Genomic DNA, 22118 nt, shown 5'->3' on the forward strand with positions numbered 1-22118 from the left:
ACTGTGCCTTTAAACAGCTTGGAAAATTCCAGAAAATTATGTCATGGCTTTAGAAGCTTCTGATTTGCTAATTGACATAATTTCTGTCAATTAGATGTCTACCTGTGGATGTACTTCAAGGCCTACCTTCAAACGCAGTGCCTCTTTGCTTGACATCATGGGAAAATCAATAGAAATCATCCAAGACATCAGGAAAAAAATTGTAGACCTCCACAAGTCTGCTTAATCCTTGGGAGCAGTTTCTAAAAGCCTCTAGGTACTACGTTCATCTGTACAAACAAACAATAGTACGCATGTATAAACACCATGGGACGACGCAGCCGCCATACCGCTCAGGACGGAGACGCATTCTGTCTCCTAGAGATGAACATACTTTGGTGCGAAACGTGCAAATCAATCCCGGAACAACAGCAAAAGACCTTGTGAAGATGCTGGAGGAAACAGGAAACAGGCCAGACTACTGTTTACAACTGCACATGGGGACAAAGATCATACTTTTTGGAGAAATGTCCTCTTGTCTGATGAAACAAAAAAGGAACTGTTTGGCCATAATGACCATCGTTATGTTTGGAGGAAAAAGGGGGAGGCTTGCAAGTCGAAGTACACCATCCCAACCGTGTAGCACGGGGGTGGAAGCATCATGTTGTGGGGGTGCTTTGCTGCAGGAGGGACTGGTGCACTTCACAAAATAGATGGCATCATGAGGGAGGAAAATCATGTGGATATTTTGAAGCAACATCTCAAGACATCAGTCAGGATGTTAAAGCTTGGTCGCAAATGGGTCTTCCAAATGGACAATGACCCCAAGCATACTTCCAAAGTTGTGGCAAAATGGCTTAAGGACATTTTTGTTATTGGAGTTGCCATCACAAAGCACTGACCTCAATCCGATAGAAAATGTGTTGGCAGATCTGAAAAAGCGTGTGCGAGCAAGGAGGCCTACAAACCTGACTCAGTTACACCAGCTCTGTCAGGAGGAATGGGCCAAAATTCACCCAACCTATTGTGGGAAGCTTGTGGAAGGCTACCCGAAACGTTTGACCCAATTTAAACAATTTAAAGGCAATGCTACCAAATACTAATTGAGTGTATGTAAACTTCTGACCCACTGGGAATGTGATGAAAGAAATCTGAAAGAAATCATTCTCTCTACTATTATTCTGACATTTCACGTTCTTAAAATAAAGTGGTAATCCTAACTGACATAACACAGGGAATTTTTAGTAATTTAAATGTCAGGAATTGTGAAAAACTGAGTTTAAATGTATTTGGCTAAGGTGTATGTAAACTTCCGACTTCACCTGTATATAAATGGTAGATTATCAGACACGCAACAAGAAGGCCTGATTTCAATATTACTGAAACAGGATCCAAGTGGTAAATATAAAGATCCAGTCCATTTAGAAAATTGTGATGCAAAAATACTTTGCGGATAGAATTAAAAGGGTATAGTCAGATATTATTCTTCCTAATCACACAGATTTTTTACATGGATAATACATTGGAGATAATATAAGACAAGGATTGGAAACAATAGAATACTATTTAAATATCGAGAAAATCAGGCCTGGTTTTCACATCTGATTTTGAAAACGCTTTTGATAAAGTATGCCTCAAATATTTCAATTTTGGATAATCTCTTATGAAGTGGGTTAAAGTTATGTATAGTAACCTTAGGTGTAAAAGAGTAAATAATGGCTACATTTAAGAAAGTTGTAAACTGTCAAGAGGAGTAAAACAAGGTGTGTCCACTACCGGCCTATCTATTTATTATTGCCATTGAAATGTTAGCGGTTAAAATTTGATCCAACAATAATATTAAGGGATTAGAATTCCGTTCCTTAAAAACAAAGGTGTCATTGTACGCTGATGATTCATGTTTTCTTTTAAAACCACAATTAGAATCCCTCCACAGCCTCATAGAGGATGTAAATACTTTTGCTAACTTCTCTGGATTAAAATCAAATAAACACATTTCAGCCACACAATCATTATTTTGTGTGAACCAGAAGCCACAGCAATTATTTGACTCCTCGAAAATGACCTAAACCAATACTGTTGCACTGTGGCGAGACAGGAGACCAAAGCCGCTGGATGAATCATGTTATCAACATTATATTTGCTATCCAATTATCCCTCTAATTAGCAGTATATTTCATCCCCCTCTCCCTCCCTCCCTCCCTCTCTCGCTCTCGCTTGCTGTCTTGATCTCTCTCACTCTCTCTCTCTCCCTCTCTCTTTCCCTCCCTCCCTTTTTTCTACTGTCCTTCAAGTCTGGGCCGTTTTTCATTGAGAAACTCAAGAGGAGAGAGGATAGATAAGAGTGGAGAGGAGAGGAGACGAGAGGAGACAAGAGGAGAGGGGGAGGAGAGAGGGAGGAGAGAGAGAAAGAGAGCGAGAGAGAGTAGAAGAAAGGAGGGAGCGAGTAGAGAGAGGAGTGGAGTGGAGGAAAGGAGAGTAGGATAGGGAAGGAAGGAATTGCAGCTTTCACATATAAACATAACACCTCGAAAAGTGGTGATTTTCTCTGAATGTAAACCCACTGAAGCTTCCAGGATTTTCATGGAAATGCCAAAAATGCATTTACATAACATTTCCCTGTGATAGATAATTAAAATTGAAAATAGGAAAAGCCCTTTCAAACATGTAAAGTGTTGGTCCCATGTTTTATGAGCAGAAATAAAAGACCCCAGAAATGTTTCATATATCTCTCAAATGTGGAGCACACATTTTTTATATTCCTGTTAGTGAGCATTTCTTATTTTCCTAGATAATCCATCCCCCTGACAGGTGTGGCATATCAATAAGCTGATACATGGCATGATCATTACTAAGGCCACTCTAAAATGTGCAGTTTTGTCACACAACACAATGCCACATTTGTCTCATGTTTTGAGGGAGGGTGCAATTTGCATGCCGGCTTCGGTAATGTCCACCAGAGCTGTTGCCAGAGAATTGAATGTTCATTTCTCTACCATAACGTGCCTTCGACATTGTTTTAGAGAACTTGAGGTAAATGTTCCTGAAACATCACAAATATCATGAGACATATTCCTAATGTTCCTTAAACATCACAAATATCATGAGACATATCCCCAATGTTCCTGAAACATCACAAATATCATGAGACATATTCCCAATGTTCCTTAAACATCACAAATATCATGAGACATATTCCTGTTGAGGACAAGGGGGTGCTGTTTTCACTTTTGGAGAAAATCGTATGATTTTTAAACGGCCTCGTACTCAATTCTTGCTCGTACAATATGCATATTATTATTACTATTGGATAGAAAACAGTCTCTAGTTTCTAAAAACGTTTGAATTATTTCTCTAAGTGAAACAGAACTCCTTTTACAGACCATTTCCTAACCGGAAGTGAGATTTCCAAAAGCGAACTCTCTCTTTAGGAGCTTGTCTATAAAAGGGCATGTCACTTATGACTGTAGAAACACGTCATACGCCTTCGCCTGGGTGTAATGCGGAAGTGAGAGAAAAATTCAGTTGATTATCTCGACCAGGGACTGAACACAACGTCTTGGACTGAGACGTGCGCACTTTTATTTATTTCCTGGGCGCGAAGTCTGACCTGTACTCGGCTCATTGAAGAACCTTTTTAAAGGTGAATATGATCTCTGGCTTCGATTTTCTTTGATACATGTCACAATATCATCTTAAAGTATGTTTTTTCAATATAGTTTAATTATATTATTGAAATTTATTCTGGACTTTAGACGTGATGCGACGCAAGAATTGGTTCAAGAACGAGAGGCTAGCAATGCTAGCTAATGGTGCTTGCTAATTCTGAGGGAAATCGTTCGTTATGGATCCAAATAAATTCGGTTCTGAACAAAGGACCCCTTGGAGAACATTCTGATGGAAGATCCACAAAGATAAGGTCCCAATTTGGGATGCTTTTTCATATATATCTGTCGAACTGTGCTATGCTACCGTTTGACTAGAAGCAATGCTGCTGTGTGCTAGCTATTGTAGTAAGCTAATATAACGATATATTGTGTTTTCGCTGTAAAACACTTCAAAAATCGGAAATATTGGCTCTGTTCACAAGATCTTATTCTTTCATTAGCTATCCACCATATATTGTTCTGAAATGTTTTATGATGTGTAATTAGTAGTTGACGTTGGTGTCTGTATTTTCTCTGGCTACTGCCGTGCGATTTCTGACTGTAGCTGTGATGGTGGCAATGATGGTAGCAGTAATGTAAAACTGATTTATAGCTAAAATATGCACATTTTTCGAACAAAACATAGATTTATTGTGTAACATGTTATAGGACTGTCATCTGAGGGAGTTTTTTCTAGGTTATTTAGGTTGGTTCTAGGTTGGTTCTAGGTTAGTTAGGTTAGCTACTTGCATGGCCTACCGTTGCTGTGAAAAACTGTCTGTCTGTCTTTTGTATTTGGTGGTGACTAACATAAATATTTGTGGTGTTTTCGCTGTAAAACACTTCAACAATCGGAAATATTGTCTGTATTCACAAGATATTTGTCTTTCATTAGCTATCCACCATATATTTGTCTGAAATGTTTAATGATGTGTAATTAGGTAGTTGGTGTCTGTATTTACTCTGGCTATCCCGTGCGATTTCTGACTGTAGCTATGATGGTAGCAGTAATGTAAAACTGATTTATAGCTAAATATGCAATTTTTTTGAACAAAACATAGATTTATTGTGTAACATGTATAGGACTGTCATCTGAGGTAGTTTTTTCTAGGTTATTTAGGTTGGTTCTAGGTTAGTTAGGTTAGCTTGTGCATGCTACATGCAGCCTACTTGTGCTGTGAAAAATGTCGTTCTGTCTTTTTTTATTTGGTGGTGACCTAACATAATATATGTGGTGTTTTTTCTGTAAAACATTTAAAAAATCGGACATGTTGGCTGGATTGACAAGATGTTTATCTTTCAAATGCTGTATTGGACTTGTTAATGTGTGAAAGTTAATATTTCAATTTTGTTTTTTGAATTTGCCGCTCTGCCTTTTCAATGGAATGTGGGAGGAGTGCCGCTAGCGGCCACCGTGGCCTCAACAGGTTTTAACATCACAAATATCATGAGACATATTCCAATGTTCCTTAAACATCACAAATATCATGAGACATATTCCCAATGTTCCTGAAACATCACAAATATCATGAGACATATTCCCAATGTTCCTTAAACATCACAAATATCATGAGACATATCCCCAATGTTCCTTAACACTCAACAATATCATGAGACATATTCCCAATGTTCCTTAAACATCACAAATTCATGAGACATATCCCCAATGTTCCTGAAACATCACAAATATCATGAGACATATCCCCAATGTTCCTGAAACATCACAAATATCATGAGACATATTCCCAATGTTTGTGTTTATGGAGTAAACAAGGATGCCAGTTGGAGGCAGTATTTTATAATCTCATGTTATTGCTATATGCTCGTCAAGCCTCCCGAAAGTTTACCCAGTGTCCGGTTTCAAACACACTCAGACACCCGACACTCCTTAGAACATAGTCGACATGAAAACACACCACAACAAACCTGAACATAACACACGATAACACAACACACCTCAACATACCACAACACACCACAACCACAACGCACCTCAACACACCATAACACAACACAACACACCACAACCAAAATACACCACAACACACCTCAATACAACAATCCACAGCACAAAACACACCCACACCACATCATAACCAAAACACACCACACCAAAACACACCACACCACACATCAACCAAACCACACCATACCACCACAACACCTCAACACAACACACCACAACACAACACACCACAACCAAAACACATCACACTAAAACACACCACAATACTCCACACCTCAACCAAAATATACCACAACACACCACACCAGAACACACCACAACACACCACAACACACCTTAATACACCACAACAGACCACAACACAACAGCAACACTCGGGCCAAGTCTTTCCTTCAGGGTTGTATGTAATGTGGCTGGTCAATCAGTGGCAAAGGTTGTTCACCTGTCTATGAACCACTTGAATTAAATACAGAGTCTATAGTGTCTGAAACCAGAGTCAAAATCTAATTTAAAAAATATATGGTGTTAAAGTATGTAAAATATTCTGTGTCCATAAAATGTGTATAGGTTCAGAACTTTTGTGAAACATCACGGTTAAACATCTATGGCAAATAGAAATCAAAACTGGATGGTGTTTAGAGATAGATGGGAGGCATTGAGGGTAGCTGAAGTATTGGACTAAAAACAAACAAAGGATAACTATTGTAAGATATAATGTGTCTGTAAAATGCATATAGTATGTATTGTGTTGTTGTCCATTAGTTTACTCTAACTAGAGGAGGAATGGTAGGGTTAGGGGAAAATGATAAAGGAAACTTAAAAAAAAWTGTTTTTGGTAGATCAGCTTTCATTTTGATGTAGATTGTAGCTTACAGTCGTTTGCGAAAGTATTCACCTCCTTGGCAATTTTCATATTTTGTTGCCGTACAACCTGGATTTAAAATAGATTTTTGGGGGGTTTGTATCATTTGATTTAACAACATGCCTAACACTTTGAAGATGCAAAATATGTTTTATTGTGAAACAAGCAAGAAATAAGACCAAAAAAAAGAACTTGAGCCTGCATAAATATTCACCCCCGCAAAGTCAATACTTTGTAGAGACACCTTTTGCAGCAATTACAGCTGCAAGTCTCTTGGGGTATGTCTCTATAAGCTTGGCACATCTAGCCACTGGGATTTTTGCCCATTCTTCAAGGCAAAACTGATCCAGCTCCTTCTGGTTGGATGGGTTCCGCTGGTGTACAGCAATATTTAAGTCATACCACAGATTCTCAATTGGATTGAGGTCTGGGCTTTGACTAGGCCATTCCAACACATTTAAATGTTTCACCTTAAACCACTTAAGTGTTGCTTTAGCATTATGCTTAGGGTCATTGTCCTGCTGAAAGGTGAACCTCCGTCCCAGTCTCAAATCTCTGGAAGACTGAAGCAGTTTTTCCTCAAGAATTTCCCTGTATTTAGCGACATCCATCATTCCTTCAATGTTGACCGGTTTCCCAGTGCCTGCCATTGAAAAACATCCCCACAGCATGATGCTGCCACCACCATGCTTCACTGTGGGGGTGGTGTTCTCTGGGTGATGAGAGGTGTTGGGTTTGCGCCAGACATAGCATTTTCCTTGATGGCCAAAAAGCTCAATTTTAGTCTCATCTGACCAGAATACCTTCTTCCATATGTGTGGGGAGTCTCCCACATGCCTTTTGGCGAACACCAAACGTTTGCTTATTTTTTTCTTTAACCTCTCTGCACTATGGATCCCTTTAGCGGGATCATTTTCCTAAACAACCGCTGAATTGCAGGGCGCCAAATATTACAAAAAATATTATAATCATGCAATCACAAGTGAAATATACCAAAACACAGCTTAGCTTGTTGTTAATCCACCTATCGTGTCAGATTTTGACAATATGCTTTACAGCGAAAGTAATCCAAGCTTTTGTGAGTGTATCAATCAATGCTAGAACAGCTAGCCCCAAATTAGCATGGTCACGAAAGTCAGAAAAGCAATACAATTAATCGCTTACCTTTGATAATCTTCGGATGTTTGCACTCACTAGACTCCCAGTTACACAATAAATGTTATTTCTGTTCGATAAATATTACTTTTATAACAAAAAAACGCCATTTGGGTTGTGCGTTATGTTCAGAAAACCAAAGCCTCGTTCCGTTCGACGAAAATTACAAAAAGTATCCGTAATGTTCGTAGAAACATGTCAAATGTTTTTTATAATCAATCCTCAGGTTGTTTTTAACAWACATAATCGATAATATTTCAACCGGACCGTAACCTATTCAATAAAAGAGAGAAAGAAAATGGAGAGCAACCCCTCTCGCGCGCAGGAACTAATCAAAGGACACCTGACTAGTTTTGAAAAATCTCGCTCATTTTTCAAAATAAAAGCCTGAAACTATGTCTAAAGCCTGGTCACAGCCTGAGGAAGCCATTGGAAAAGGAATCTGGTTGATACCCCTTTAAATGGAAGAAAGACGGGCAATGAAACACAGATTTTCTTTTTTAAATTATCACTTCCCGGGTTAGATTTCCTCAGGTTTTCGCCTGCAAAATCAGTTTTGTTATACTCACAGACAATATTTTGACAGTTTTGGAAATTTTGGAGTGTTTTCTATCCTAATCTGTATTATTATATAATTATAATTATCTGGACCTGAGAAATAGTCCGTTTACCTTGGGAACGTTATTTAAAAATATATATATATATCTGACCCACGCAATGGCTTTTTTCTGGCCACTCTTCCGTAAGGCCCAGCTCTGTGGAGTGTACGGCTTAAAGTGGTCCTATGGACAGATACTCCAATCTCCGCTGTGGAGCTTTGCAGCTCCTTCAGGATTATCTTTGGTCTCTTTGTTGCCTCTCTAATTAATGCCCTCCTTGCATGGTCCGTGAGTTTTGGTTGGCTCCACTCTCTTGGCAGGTTTGTCATTTCTCATGGAATTTTATTTTATTTAATATAGGACACAGCAATTCAGTGGTAAAATGTATGCTAAGCTTTCTAGCTAATGTAGGAATGGTAATTTGTCTCCAGTAGGAGGGCTGGAGCTGGATCACCTTGGTGTTAGGTGTAGAATGGATAACAGCCCAGTAACTCAGTGGGGAAATGGATGATAGATCCAAAGCTCAATAGAGAGACTTTTTTGGATTGTCACGGCTTAGTTATCCTATTGGATATGAAATCACTCAAAAAGTAATACAAACTCAATCAGCATATCAAATAAAATAAAATCAAGTGAAATAAAATTGTATTTGTCACATCCTGTCACGACTTCCGCCGAAGTAGGCTCCCCTCCTTCGGGCGACGCTCTCCATTCTTCATTGTTCCATTTGTTTTGTCTTGTTCCCCGCACACCTGGTTTACATTCCCTAGTCAACTGCATATATTTGTTCCTCTGTTCCCCCCATGTCTTTGTATGGGATTGTATTGTTACGTGTTTTGTATTGACGCGCCTAGCTGGTTTTTCCCCGGGTTCTATGTTTCAACCCGGAGTATGTTAAATTGTTAAACATTTTTGCTTATTTGTGACTTTGTCGCACTTTGCACTTTTGCCTTTGGCTGGAGGTTTGTTGGACACTGTTGCGTCCGTCTGTTGTTTGCTTCTGCCGAATAAAGTGTGCGCCTGATCACAACTCTCTGCTCTCCTGCACCTGACTTCTACACCAGTAGCGCATATGCTGACACATACACGTGTTTAGCAGATATTATTGCGGGTGTAGCGAAATGCTTGTGTTTCTAACTTCAACAGTTCAGTAATATCTAACAAGTAATATCTAACAATTTCACAACAATACCCACAATACACTCAAATCTAAAGTAAAAGATTGGAATTGAGAATATATAAATATTTGGTAAAGATATGTCAGAGCGGCGTGGTGTTCTGGTGTTCTGGAGGCAGGTAGTTTCCCCCTGTGATCCGCACCACCCTCTGGAGAGCCCTGCGGTTGCGGGCGGTGCAGTTGCCATACATTGCGGTCATACAGCCCAACAGGATGGTCTCAATTGTGCAACTGTAGAAATATGTGAGGATTTTAGGTTCCATGCCAAATTTCTTCAGCCTCCTGAGGTTGAAGAGGCACTGTTGCACCTTCTGTACCACAATGTCTGTGTGGGTGGATCATTGCAGTTTGTCAGTGATGTGTACGCCGAGGAACTTGAAGCTTTCCACCTTCTCCACTGTGATTCCAGTGATGTGGATAGGGGCGTGCTCCTTCTGCTGTTTGCTGAATTCCACAATAAGCTCCTTTGTTTTGTTGACGTTGGGTGAGAGGTTATTTTCCTTGCACCACACTCCCACCACACTCTCGTTTTTGTTGGTAAACAGGCCTACTACTGTTGTGTCGTCTGCAAACTTGATGATTAAATTGGAGGTGTGCGTGGCCACGCAGTCATGGGTGAACAGGTAGCACAGGCTGAGTACGCATCCTTGTGGGGCACCAGGGTTGAGGATCAGCGAAGTGGAGGTGTTGTTTCCTACCTTCACTACCTGGGGGGCGGCCCGTCAGGACGTCCAGGACCCAGTTGCACAGGGCGGGGTTCACAGGGCCTCAAGCTTAAAGTGAGCTTGGAGGGTACTGTGATGTTGAATGCTGTGCAAGAGCAAATGAACATCATTCTTACATAGGTATCCTTCTTGCCCAGATGGGATAGGGCAGTGTGCAGTGCGAGGGCGATTGCATCGTCTGATGATCTATTGGGGTGATAAGCAAATTGAAGTGGGTCTAGGGTGTCAGGTAAGGTAGAGGTGATGTGGTCCATGACTAGTCATTTAGTTCAGTTATCTTTGCTTTCTTGGGTACAGGAACAATGGTGGACATCTTGAAGCATTTGGGGACAGCAGCCTGGGATATGGAGCTATTGAATATGTCTGTAAACACTCCAGCCAGCTGGTCTGCACATGCTCTGAGGACGCGACTAGGGATACCATCTGGGCCAGCAGCCTTGCGAGGGTTAACCCGCTTAAATGTCTTACTCACGTCGGCCATGGAAAATGAGCACCCACAGTCCTTGGTAGCGGGCCGTTTCGGTGGCACAGTGTTATCCTCAAAGCGGGCGAAGAAGGTGTTTAGCTTGTCCGGAAGCAAGACACCGGTCCGCGATGTGGCTGGATTTCCCTTTGTAGTCCGTGATTGTCTGTAGACCCTGCCACATACGTCTCCTGTCTGAGCCATTGGAATGCGACTCCACATAGTCTCTATACTGACGTTTTGCCTGTTTTATTGCCTTATGGAGAGAATAACTACACTGTTTATATTCGGCCACATTCCCAGTCACCTTACCGTGATTAAATGCAAGGATTCACACTTCCAGTTTTGCGTGAATGCTGCCATCTCTCCATGGTTTCTGGTCAAGTTAGGTTTTAATAGTCACAGTGGGTACAACATATCCTGTACACTTCCTGATAAACTCAGTCACCATATCAGTGTATTTGTCTATGTTGTTCTCGGAGGCTACCCTGAACATATCCTAGTCCACTTGATCAAAACAATCTTGAACCGTGGATTCCGATTGGTCAGACCAGTCCTTAGCATGGATTCTTCCTGTTAGTTTCTTCCTACAGGAAGGGAGGAGCAAAACTGAGTCATGATCAGATTTGCCGAAGGGAGGGCTGGGGAGGGCCTTGTAGGCATCCCGGAAGTTGGAGTTGCAGTTTTAGGACCACGAGTACTACAGTCAATGTGTTGATAGAACTTCGGTAAAACATTTCTCAAATTTGCTATGTTAAAATCCCCAGCTACAATAAATGCGGCCTCAGGATTTGTGGTTTCCAATTTTCAGTGAAGTTATTTGAGGGCCGTCGGTGTATCGGCTTGAGAGGAATACACACGGCTGTGACTATAACCAAAGATAATTCTCTTGGGAGGTAATATGATCGGCATTTGATTGTGAGGTATTCTAGGTCGGGTAAACAAAAGAACGAAGGATCCGATTTTGAAAGTCATATTCCTGGTCGTAATGCTGGTAATAACGGTGAGTTACCACCCATCTGATATCCAAAAGTTATTCCTTGATGTATCTAATAACACAAAAAATTTAAATGTAAGAATATTTTAATTTAAAAAATATATATTTTTGTTTTAACCTTTATTTAACTAGGCAAGTCAGTTAAGAACACATTTTTATTTACATTTAAAAATATATATATATATATTTCACCTTTATTTAACCAGGTAGGCAAGTTGAGAACAAGTTCTCATTTACAATTGCGACCTGGCCAAGATAAAGCAAAGCAGTTCGATACATACAACAACACAGAGTTACACATGGAGTAAAACAAACATACAGTCAATAATACAGTAGAAAAATAAGTATATATACAATGTGAGCAAATGAGGTGAGATAAGGAAGGTAAAGGCAAAAAAAGGCCATGGTGGCGAAGTAAATACAATATAGCAAGTAAAACACTGGAATGGTAGATTTGCAGTGAAAGAATGTGCAAAGTAGAGATAGAAATAATGGGGTGCAAATGAGCAAAATAAATGAATACAGTAGTGGGAGAGGTAGTTGTTTGGGCTAAATTATAGATGGGCTATGTACAGCTGCAGTAATCTGTGAGCTGCTCTGACAGCTGGTGCCTAAAGCTAGTGAGGGAGATAAGTGTTTCCAGTTTCAAAGATTTTTGTAGTTCATTCCAGTCATTGGCAGCAGAGAACTGGAAGGAGAGGCGGCCAAAGGAAGAATTGGTTTGGGGGTGACCAGAGAGATATACCTGCTGGAGCGCGTGCTACAGGTGGGTGCTGCTATGATGACCAGCGAGCTGAGATAAGGGGGGACTTTACCTAGCAGGGTCTTGCGGATGACCTGGAGCCAGTGGGTTTGGCGACGAGTATGAAGCGAGGGCCAGCCAACGAGAGCGTACAGGTCGCAGTGGTGGGTAGTATATGGGGCTTTGGTGACAAAACGGATGGCACTGTGATAGACCGCATCCAATTTATTGAGTAGGGTWTTGGAGGCTATTTTGTAAATGACATCGCCGAAGTCGAGGATCGGTAGGATGGTCAGTTTTACAAGGGTATGTTTGGCAGCATGAGTGAAGGATAATTTGTTGCGAAATAGGAAGCCAATTCTAGATTTAACTTTGGATTGGAGATGTTTGATGTGAGTCTGGAGGAGAGTTTACAGTCTAACCAGACACCTAGGTATTTGTAGTTGTCCACATATTCTAAGTCAGAACCGTACAGAGTAGTGATGTTGGACAGGCGGGCATGTGCAGGCAGCTATCGGTTGAAGAGCATGCATTTAGTTTTACTTGTATTTAAGAGCAATTGGAGGCTATGGAAGGAGAGTTGTATGGCATTGAAGCTCGTCTGGAGGGTTGTTAACAGAGTGTCCAAAGAAGGGCCAGGAGTATACAGAATGGTGTTGTCTGCATAGAGGTGGATCAGAGACTCACCAGCAGCAAGAGCGACATCATTGATGTATACAGAGAAGAGATTCGGTCCAAGAATTGAACCCTGTGGCACCCCCATAGAGACTGCCAGAGGCCCAGACAACAGGCCCTCCGATTTGACACACTGAACTCTATGAGAGAAGTAGTTGGTGAACCAGGCGAGGCAATCATTTGAGAAACCAAGGCTATCGAGTTTGCCGATGAGGATGTGGTGATTGACAGAGTCGAAAGCCTTGGCCAGGTCAATGAATACGGCTGCACAGTGTTGTTTCTTATCGATGGCGGTTAGGATATCGTTTAGGACCTTGAGCATGGCTGAGGTGCACCCATGACCAGCTCTGAAACCAGATTGCATAGCGGAGAAGGTATGGTGGTATTCAAAATGGTCGGCAATCTGTTTGTTGACTTGGTTTCGAAGACCTTAGAAAGGCAGGGTAGGATAGATATAGGTCTGTAGCAATTTGTGTCAAGAGTGTCCCCCCCTTTGAAGAGGGGGATGACCGCAGCTGCTTTCCAATCTTTGGGATTCTCAGACGACACGAAAGAGAGGTTGAACAGGCTAGTAATAGGAGTTGCAACAATTTCGGCAGATCATTTTAGAAAGAAAGGATCCAGATTGTCTAGCCCGGCTGATTTGTAGGGGTCCAGATTTTGCAGCTGTTTCAGAACATCAGCTGACTGGATTTGGGAGAAGGAGAAATGGGGAAGGCTTGGGCAAGTTGCTGTGGGGGGTGAAGTGCTGTTGACCGGGGTAGTGGTAACCAGGTGGAAAGCATGGCCAGCCGTAGAAAAATGCTTATTGAAATTATCAATTATAATGGATTTATCGGTGGTGACAGTGTTTACTGTCCTCAGTGCAGTGGGCAGCTGGGAGGAGGTGTTCTTATTCTCCACGGACTTTACAGTGTCCCAGAACTTTTTTGAGTTTGTGTTGCAGGAAGCAAATGTCTGCATGAAAAAGCTAGCCTTGGCTTTTCTAACTGCCTGTGTATTCTGGTTTCTAGCTTCCCTGAAAAGTTGCATATCACGGGGGCTGTTCGATGCTAATGCAGAACGCCATAGGATGTTTTTGTGTTGGTTAAGGGCAGTCAGGTCTGGAGAGAACCAAGGGCTATATCTGTTCCCGGTTCTAAATTTCTTGAATGGGGCATGCTTATTTAAGATGGTGAGGAAGGCATTTAAAAAAAATAACCAGGCATCCTCTACTGACGGGATGAGATCAATATCRWTCCAGGATACCCCGGCCAGGTCGATTAGAAAGGCCTGCTCACTGAAGTGTTTCAGGGAGCGGTTGACAGTGATGAGTGGAGATCGTTTGAACGCTGACCCATTACGGATGCAGGCAATGAGGCAGTGATCYCTGAGATCTTGGTTGAAAACAGCAGAGGTGTATTTAGAGGGCAAGTTGGTTAGGATGATATCTATGAGGGTGCCCGTGTTTACGAGTTTGGGGTGGTACCTGGTAGGTTCATTGATAATTTGTGTGAGATTGAGGGCATCAAGCTTAGATTGTAGGATGGCTGGGGTGTAAAGCATGTTCCAGTTTAGGTCGCCTAGCAGCACGAGCTCTGAAGACAGATGGGGGGCAATCAGTTCACATATGGTGTCCAGAGCACAGCTGGGGGCAAAGGGTGGTCTATAGCAGGCGGCAACGGTGAGAGACTTGTTTTTAGAGAGGTGGATTTTTAAAAGTAGAAGTTCAAATTGCTTGGGTACAGACCTGGATTGTAGGACAGAACTCTGGAGGCTATCTTTGCAGTAGATTGCAACACCGCCCCCTTTGGCCGTTCTATCTTGTCTGAAAATGTTGTAGTTAGGAATGGAGATTTCAGAATTTTTGGTGGTCTTCCTAAGCCAGGATTCAGACACGGCTAGAACATCCGGGTTGGCAGAGTGTGCTAAAGCAGTGAATAAAACAAACTTAGGGAGGAGGCTTCTAATGTTAACATGCATGAAACCAAGGCTATTACGGTTACATAAGTCATCAAAATAGAGCGCCTGGGGAATAGGAGTGGAGCTAGGTACTGCAGGGCCTGGATTCACCTCTACATCACCAGAGGAACAGAGGAGGAGTAGGATAAGGGTACGGCTAAAAMCTATGAGAATTGGTCGTCTAGAACGTCTAYAACAGAGAGTSAAAGGACGTTTCTGGGGGCGATAAAATAGCTTCAAGGAATAATGTACAGACAAAGGTATGGTAGGATGTGAATACAGTGGAGGTAAACCTAGGTATTGAGTGATGATGAGAGAGATAATGTCTCTACATCATTGTCTCTACATCATTGAAACCAGGTGATGTCATCGCATGTGTGGGTGGTGGAACTGAAAGTTTGGATAAGGTATAAAGAGCAGGGCTAGAGGCTCTACAGTGAAATAAGCCAATAATCACTAACCAGAACAGCAGTGGACAAGGCATATTGACATTAAGGAGAGCCATACTCCTAAGTACGTGTATGAGGTGACTACTTCAAGCTCTAAACCCTCAGAGGTAGTAATAACACCTGTGGGCGGAGGGGCATTCTTTTTACCAAACCACATGACCTTTGTTTTGGAGGTGTTCATAACAAGGTTAAGGGTAGAGAAAGCTTGTTGGACACTAAGAAAGCTTTGTTGTAGAGCATTTAACACAAAATCCGGGGAGGGACCAGCTGAGGTTAAGACTGTATCATCTGCATATAAATGGATGAGTGAGCTTCCTACTGCCTGAGTAGTTGTTGATGTAAATTGAGAAGAGCATGGGGCCTAGGATCAAGCCTTGGGGTACTACCTTAGTGACAGGCAGTGGCTGAGACAGCAGATTTTCTAAATTTATACACCACAGTCTTTGAGAGAGGTAGTTAGCAAACCAGCCCAAAGACCCCTCAGAGACACCAATACTCCTTAGCCGGCCCACAAGAACAGAATGGTCTACCGTATCAACAGCTTTGGCCAAGTCAATAAAAATAGCAGCACACTATTGCTTAGAATCAAGGGCAATGGTGACGTCATTGAGGACCTTTAAGGTGGCAGTGACACATCCATAACCTGAGTGGAAACCAGATTGCTTACCCGAGAAAATACAATAGACATCAAGTAAGCCATTCAGTTGATTATTGACAAGTTTTTCCAATGCTTTTGATAAACAGGGCAAAATTGAAATAGGCCTATAACAGTTAAGATCAGCTTGATCTCTCCCTTTAAATAAAGGACAAACTGTGGCTGACTTCCAAGCAATGGGAACTTCCCCAGAAAGGAAGGACAGGTTAAACAGTTTGGAGATATGCTCGGCGATGATAAGGACAGTAACCTTAAAGAAGAAAGGGTCTACGTTTAAGGATCTCCTTTATCACCTGGGACTCAGTGACTGCCTGCAGGTAGAAACTTTGTAGCGGGGCAGGGGAAAAAAGAGGGAGAAGCATCGGGTATAGTCGCATTGGAAGGGGTGGGAGATGAGGAAATGTTGGACGGGCAAGGCGGCATGGCTAGAGACCTTACTCTACTCTCTGGGAGAGACCTTACTCAATCCCCTCTCATTCGCCCCCACTTCACAGTAGAAGCATCAAACAAGGTTCTAAAGACTGTTGACATCTAGTGGAAGCCTTAGGAAGTGCAATTTGACCCCATAGACACTGTATATTCAATATGCCAAATAGTTGAAAACTACAAACCTCAGATTTCCCACTTCCTGGTTGGATTTTCTCAGGTTTTATCCTGCCATATGAGTTTCTGTTATACTCACAGACATCATTCAAACAGTTTTAGAAACTTCAGATTGTTAATAATATGCATATATTAGCAACTGGGAGATTATTTGTGAGGATAACATCGAGGAGAGTTGCATTTTCTGGGTGTTTGAGTCATACCTTGTGACCCAGCGTGTCAATCAAAAAGTAAATTACTGCTACTACTGGATGACAAATATCCTTCCCTCTCAATCACATTTCTCTCTGCTCCCTTCTTCTTCTCACCATCCCGCCCTCCTGCACTCCCTCCCTCTCATCTCTGGATAGTTCTTCTGAGTCTGTTCTCAGCCCTGCCAGGTATCTCTCCAGGTATCTCTCCAGGTATCTCTCCAGGTACCCCCCCCCCTTAACCTCTGTCACTCTCTCTCTATATATATAGTATTTATCTCTCTATCTCTCTATGTCTCTCTCCCTCTCTCTATCGTTTGCTCTCTTTTCTCTCTCTTCTCTCTCTCTCTCTCTGTTTTCTGCCCTTTCTCACTCTCTCTTTTCCTGTATGGTTCTTCTCAGCCCAGTAGCTCCGTACCTTAGCACTTCAGAGCCGTGGTATAGATTACTGTGAGGAGGAGGACAACTGGTTCCGGCTAGTGAATGCACCTGCCATTAGTTATTTGTACACACATGTCACCCCCCCCCCCCCCCCCCCACACACACACACCACACACCACACACACACACACAGTCCATACTCTTTACAGTCCAGTCAGGTCCTGTGTTATTTACCATCGAAAAAAGATGAATGAGAGTGATAAATCAAGGAGAGGGAACACACACTCTCCTAGCCAGGTTTATGTGTTGGAAACTTATATATATATAGCGAGAGAGAGAGAGAAACAACCTGCAGTTCGTTAATCACTCTGAAATATGGCCAAGACAGGGTTTGTTGTTTGGGTCGGCTCTGAAAATGATAGAGCCCCCCCGTTATTATTTTATGACTGCTGCTGTATTGATGAATGAGATATACAATAGGGGGAAATACAAGGAGGTAGAATGGAGAGTTACTTTTATGGGATCACAGATTACTAATGGGCCTCGGCTCGCAGCAATATTGTTTAGTGTTGTATCAATGCCAGACCTGGGTTCAACTACTATTTAAAACTTTATCTGTGCTCGATTGAGTCTGCTTGGCTTAATGGAATTAATAGGACAGTCAAAAAGAGAAAACCCAGCTAGAGAAAATGTTGAATGTATTTGAATGATTTTAAATAGTATTTGAACCCAGGTTGTTTACGTTCATTCCAGAAGAAAATATCTCAACCTGGTAGTGATAAATTAAACAAATTAAACGTCTTTCTCCATCTGTATTGAACCCTTTATGGATCCATCCTGTTTTCAGTGGTGCTTGTGAAGCTGTAGTAGGGTTTCATTCCATTCCATTGACATTTGAATGGGATACAATATATGAACAGTTGTTTCAAATCAAATCAACCTGTATTTGCCACATGCGCTGAATACAACAAGTGTAGATTTTACCTTGAAATGCTTTATTGATGTTGATGGATGTGCGTATTACATTCAGGATCCATCTATAATAACAAATCAACCCTGCCAAGTGGTAAACTTCAACACTCCTCCTGTCTCCACCCAGGTCCCATCTCCATCAACACCCGCGCCAGGCTTACACAGCCCCAGGAGAGAGTGAGATCCTGGACCTGGACGATAACCTGTACCTGGGAGGCTACCAGAGAATAAACTGGGCATGGTGTTCCCTACAGAGGTACAACACTCAACACACGCTCACACACACACACACACACACAACACACACCACACCACAACACACACACACACACACACACACACCACACCACAACACACACACACACACACACACACACACACACACACCCCCACACACACACACAACATGTTCCCCCAGCACACCACACACACACACACACACACACATATTCAACCAGAGTGTAGTGAACCTGTAGCAGCTTAGAGGTTAATTATGCCTTTCTCAAGGGCACAATGGTAGTGGATGGTAGTAGTGATCTGAAATAAGCAGCTCCCCAGTCACCAGTTTTATTTCACGTGTCTCCAGGTCTGGACAGCTCTCCTAAACTATGGCTACGTGGGCTGCATCCGGGACCTGTTCATCGATGGCCAGAGTAAAGATGTCCGCCGCATGGCCGAGGTTCAGAAGGCTGCTGGGGTCAAACCATCCTGTTCTAAAGAACCGCCCAAGCAGTGCCTGTCAAATCCCTGCCAGAATAACGGGGTCTGTCGGGAGGGATGGAACCGTTACGTCTGTGACTGCTCGGGGACGGGATACCTGGGCCGCTCCTGTGAGAGGGGTAAGACATCCATACATATTTGATATATTTCTGGTTTTGATACAGAGTGTTGTTACTCCAGTGAGAGAGGTTAGACACATCCCTTGTATAAATTGTTTGGTTGAGATACAGATTAAGATTGTTTACACAGTTGTGACATTGAGATTATTGTGTATAGATAAAGTATGGTTTGTGTTGAAAGGTCTCTGTAGTGTAGGGCTGTCTTGTTGAAAGGTCTATGTAGTGTAGGGCTGTCTTGTTGAAAGGTCTCTGTAGTGTAGGGCTGTCTTGTTGAAAGGTCTCTGTAGTGTAGGGCTGTCTTGTTGAAAGGTCTCTGTAGTGTAGGGCTGTCTTGTTGAAAGGGCTATGTAGTGTAGGGCTGTCTTGTTGAAATGTCTCTGTAGTGCAGGGCTGTCTTGTTGAAAGGTCTCTGTAGTGTAGGGCTGTCTTGTTGAAAGGTCTCTGTAGTGTAGTCTTGTTGAAAGGTCTCTGTAGTGTAGTCTTGTTGAAAGGTCTCTGGGGTTTTTATTTATATGTTACCAGATAAGTTGACTGAGAACACATTCTCATTTACACCAACGACCTGGGGTATAGTTACAGGGGAGAGGAGGGGGATAAATGAGCCAATCATAAACTGGGGATTATTAGGTAACCGTGATGGTTTGAGGGCCAGATTGGGAATTTAGCCAGGACACCAGGGTTAACACCCCTACTCTTACAATACGTGCCATGGGATCTTTAATGACCTCAGGCGAGTCAGGACACCCTTTTAACATCCCATCCGAAAGACAGCACCCTACACAGAGTCCCCAATCACTGCCCTGGGCATTGGGATATTTTAGACCAGAGGAAAGGGTGCCTCCTACTGGACCTCCAACACCACTTCCAGCAGCATTGGTCTCCCATCCAGGACTGACCAGGACCAACCCTGCATAGCTTCAGAAGCAAGCCAGCAGTGGTATGCAGAGCAGTATGCTGCTGGCTTAATGTTTCTGGCTGTAGTGTAGGGATGTCTTGATTGTCTCGTTTGTTGAAAGGTCTCTGTAGTGTAGGGATGTCTTGTTTGTCTTGTTTGTTGAAAGGTCAATGTAGTGTAGGGATGTCTTGTTTGTCTTGTTTGTTGAAAGGTCAATGTAGTGTAGGGATTCTTTGTTGAAAGGTCAATGAGTGTAGGGATGTCTTGTTTGTTGAAGGTCAATGTAGTGTAGGATGTCTTGTTTGTTGAAAGGTCTATGTAGTGTAGGGATGTCTTGTTTGTTGAAAGGTCTCTGTAGTTGTAGGGATGTCTTGTTTGTTGAAAGGTTTCAACAAAGTAGTGTGGGATTTAATGGTGATGGAGAAGGGGGGCGGAGGGTGTCAGAAAGAAAATGTGAATATATTTGACATCAAAGGCTGCCTTAAAAGAGAAGGGCTTAAGCCGTTCATTACACATGCTGCAGATTTGGGATGCTTTGTCAGAGAAGAGAGAGGAATGACCACCTCCCTTTCTCTGTGTGTGTGTGTGTGTGTGTGTGTGTGTGTTGTGTGTGTGTGTGTGGTGTGTGTTGTGTGTGTGTGTGGTGTTGTGGTGTGTGTGTGTGTTGTGTGTGTGTGTGTGTGTGTGTTGTGTGTGTGTTTGTGTGTCTCTGTGTTTTCTGTGTGTGTTTTTGTTCTTGTGTGTTTTGTGTGTCTCTGTTTTGTGTGTTTGTCTCTGTGTGTTTTGTGTTGTCTTCCTGTGTGCCTCTGTGTGTGTGTTCTCTGTGTGTGTGTGTCTCTGTGTGTGTGTGTGTGTTGTGTGTGTGTGTGTGTCTCTGTGTGTTGTGTGTTGTGTTGTGTGTTTGTGTGTGTGTGTGTGTGTGGTGTGTGTGTGGTGTGTGTGTGTGTGCGTGGTGTGTGTGTGTGTGTGTCTATGTATGTTTGTGTGTATGTCTGAGTGCGTGTGTGTGTGCATGTCTCTGTGTGTGTGTCTCTGTGTGTTGTGTGTGCTGTGTGTGTGTGTGTGTATGTCTGAGTGTGTGTGTGTGTGTGTGTGTGTGTGTGTGTGTGTGTTGTGTGTGTGTGTGTGTGTCTATGTATGTTTGTGTGTGTGGTGTGTGTGTTTGATGTTACTGTCTGTGCTGTGCTCGTGTGTGTTGGTGTGTGTGTGGTGTGTGTCTCGTGGTGTGTGTGTCTCTGTGTGAATGCTACAGACCCTGGGTCATTCCAGCTGAACACACCACCGTATTGGGACCCATAGGTGGCACACAATTGGGCCCCCAGCTTCGTCCGGTTTAGGCTTGCTGTGTGCCGTAATGTGTGAATTGTGCTGTATGTGTGTGTGTAATATTGTGGTGGTGCTGTATGTGGTCCAGTTGTCAGTTGTGATCGTTATAATAATTTGGTTCTTTAAATGACTTACCCTAGTTAAAATAAAGCGTTAAAATCAAAAATATTAATAGTGTAAGAGCGTTATAAAATGAGGATAGGGCCTTTAATCCAGCTCAGATACTCTGTTTTATCACCTTTTCAGTGTGAGCGCGCTTGCTCCTAGTTATGCGCATTGCATGCATTACTTGAACAACTTTAAATGCCTGCAAGAACCCAAGTGACATTGTGAAAGAAAAGTCATCACCCAGAGTATAAGGGGGTATTTGAATGTGCAGCATTTACGAGTGTGTGTTAATGGTTTGGCAGCAGTGAGTGAAATGCCTTGGTGTACTTTGTTGGCGAAATAGGAAGCTGATTTCTAGATTTTAATTTTTTTGAGATTGGAGATGCTTGAGAAGTGATAGATCGTTTCCGTGTGAAGGAGAGTTTACTAGTTCATAGAACCCCACTGCCACGATCCAGTGCTATCGTCACGTGCTGTCCCCTCCATATTTAAGTTCTCTAGGAACCGTCCAGGGCTGCTGGTGTAAGTAGCTGGTATGAAGAGAGCGAGTCAGACGCCTGTACAGTTTGGATCAGTGTTTAGGGACAATGCGGGAGTTAAAGAGTTTACCAACCTCAGTAGAAGGGGCTACAACAACGACATAAAATACGCTAAACCTGGGATATGTTTGGGGTCATGAGCCGACTAGCGAACCAGAGAGCGGCGGACAGACGGACGTATCTAGAACGGGAGAAAGCGGGCGAAGTTACTTGTACCAGAACGAGCAAGCGC

The 22118-nt window shown here is 42.6% G+C and overlaps 1 protein-coding gene and 1 long non-coding RNA gene across 2 annotated transcripts in view; both read left to right on the forward strand.

The window, feature by feature from the left end:
* LOC139029192 (uncharacterized) overlaps positions 1-22118 on the forward strand; it is a 1029896-nt gene that overhangs the window by 568706 nt on the left and 439072 nt on the right. The window lies entirely within an intron of this gene.
* The window catches only part of LOC111978020 (neurexin-1a-like), a 115675-nt gene continuing 111906 nt past the window's right edge, over positions 18350-22118 (forward strand). The window contains exons 1-2 of the mRNA XM_070448208.1: positions 18350-18435; positions 18766-19018. Of these exons, the coding sequence (XP_070304309.1) occupies positions 18418-18435; positions 18766-19018 (271 nt within the window). The 5' untranslated portion in view covers positions 18350-18417. The remainder of the gene's footprint in view (positions 18436-18765; positions 19019-22118) is intronic.

The sequence above is a fragment of the Salvelinus sp. IW2-2015 genome, linkage group LG18, assembly GCF_002910315.2.
Source record: "Salvelinus sp. IW2-2015 linkage group LG18, ASM291031v2, whole genome shotgun sequence".
Classification (NCBI taxonomy): domain Eukaryota; kingdom Metazoa; phylum Chordata; class Actinopteri; order Salmoniformes; family Salmonidae; genus Salvelinus; species Salvelinus sp. IW2-2015.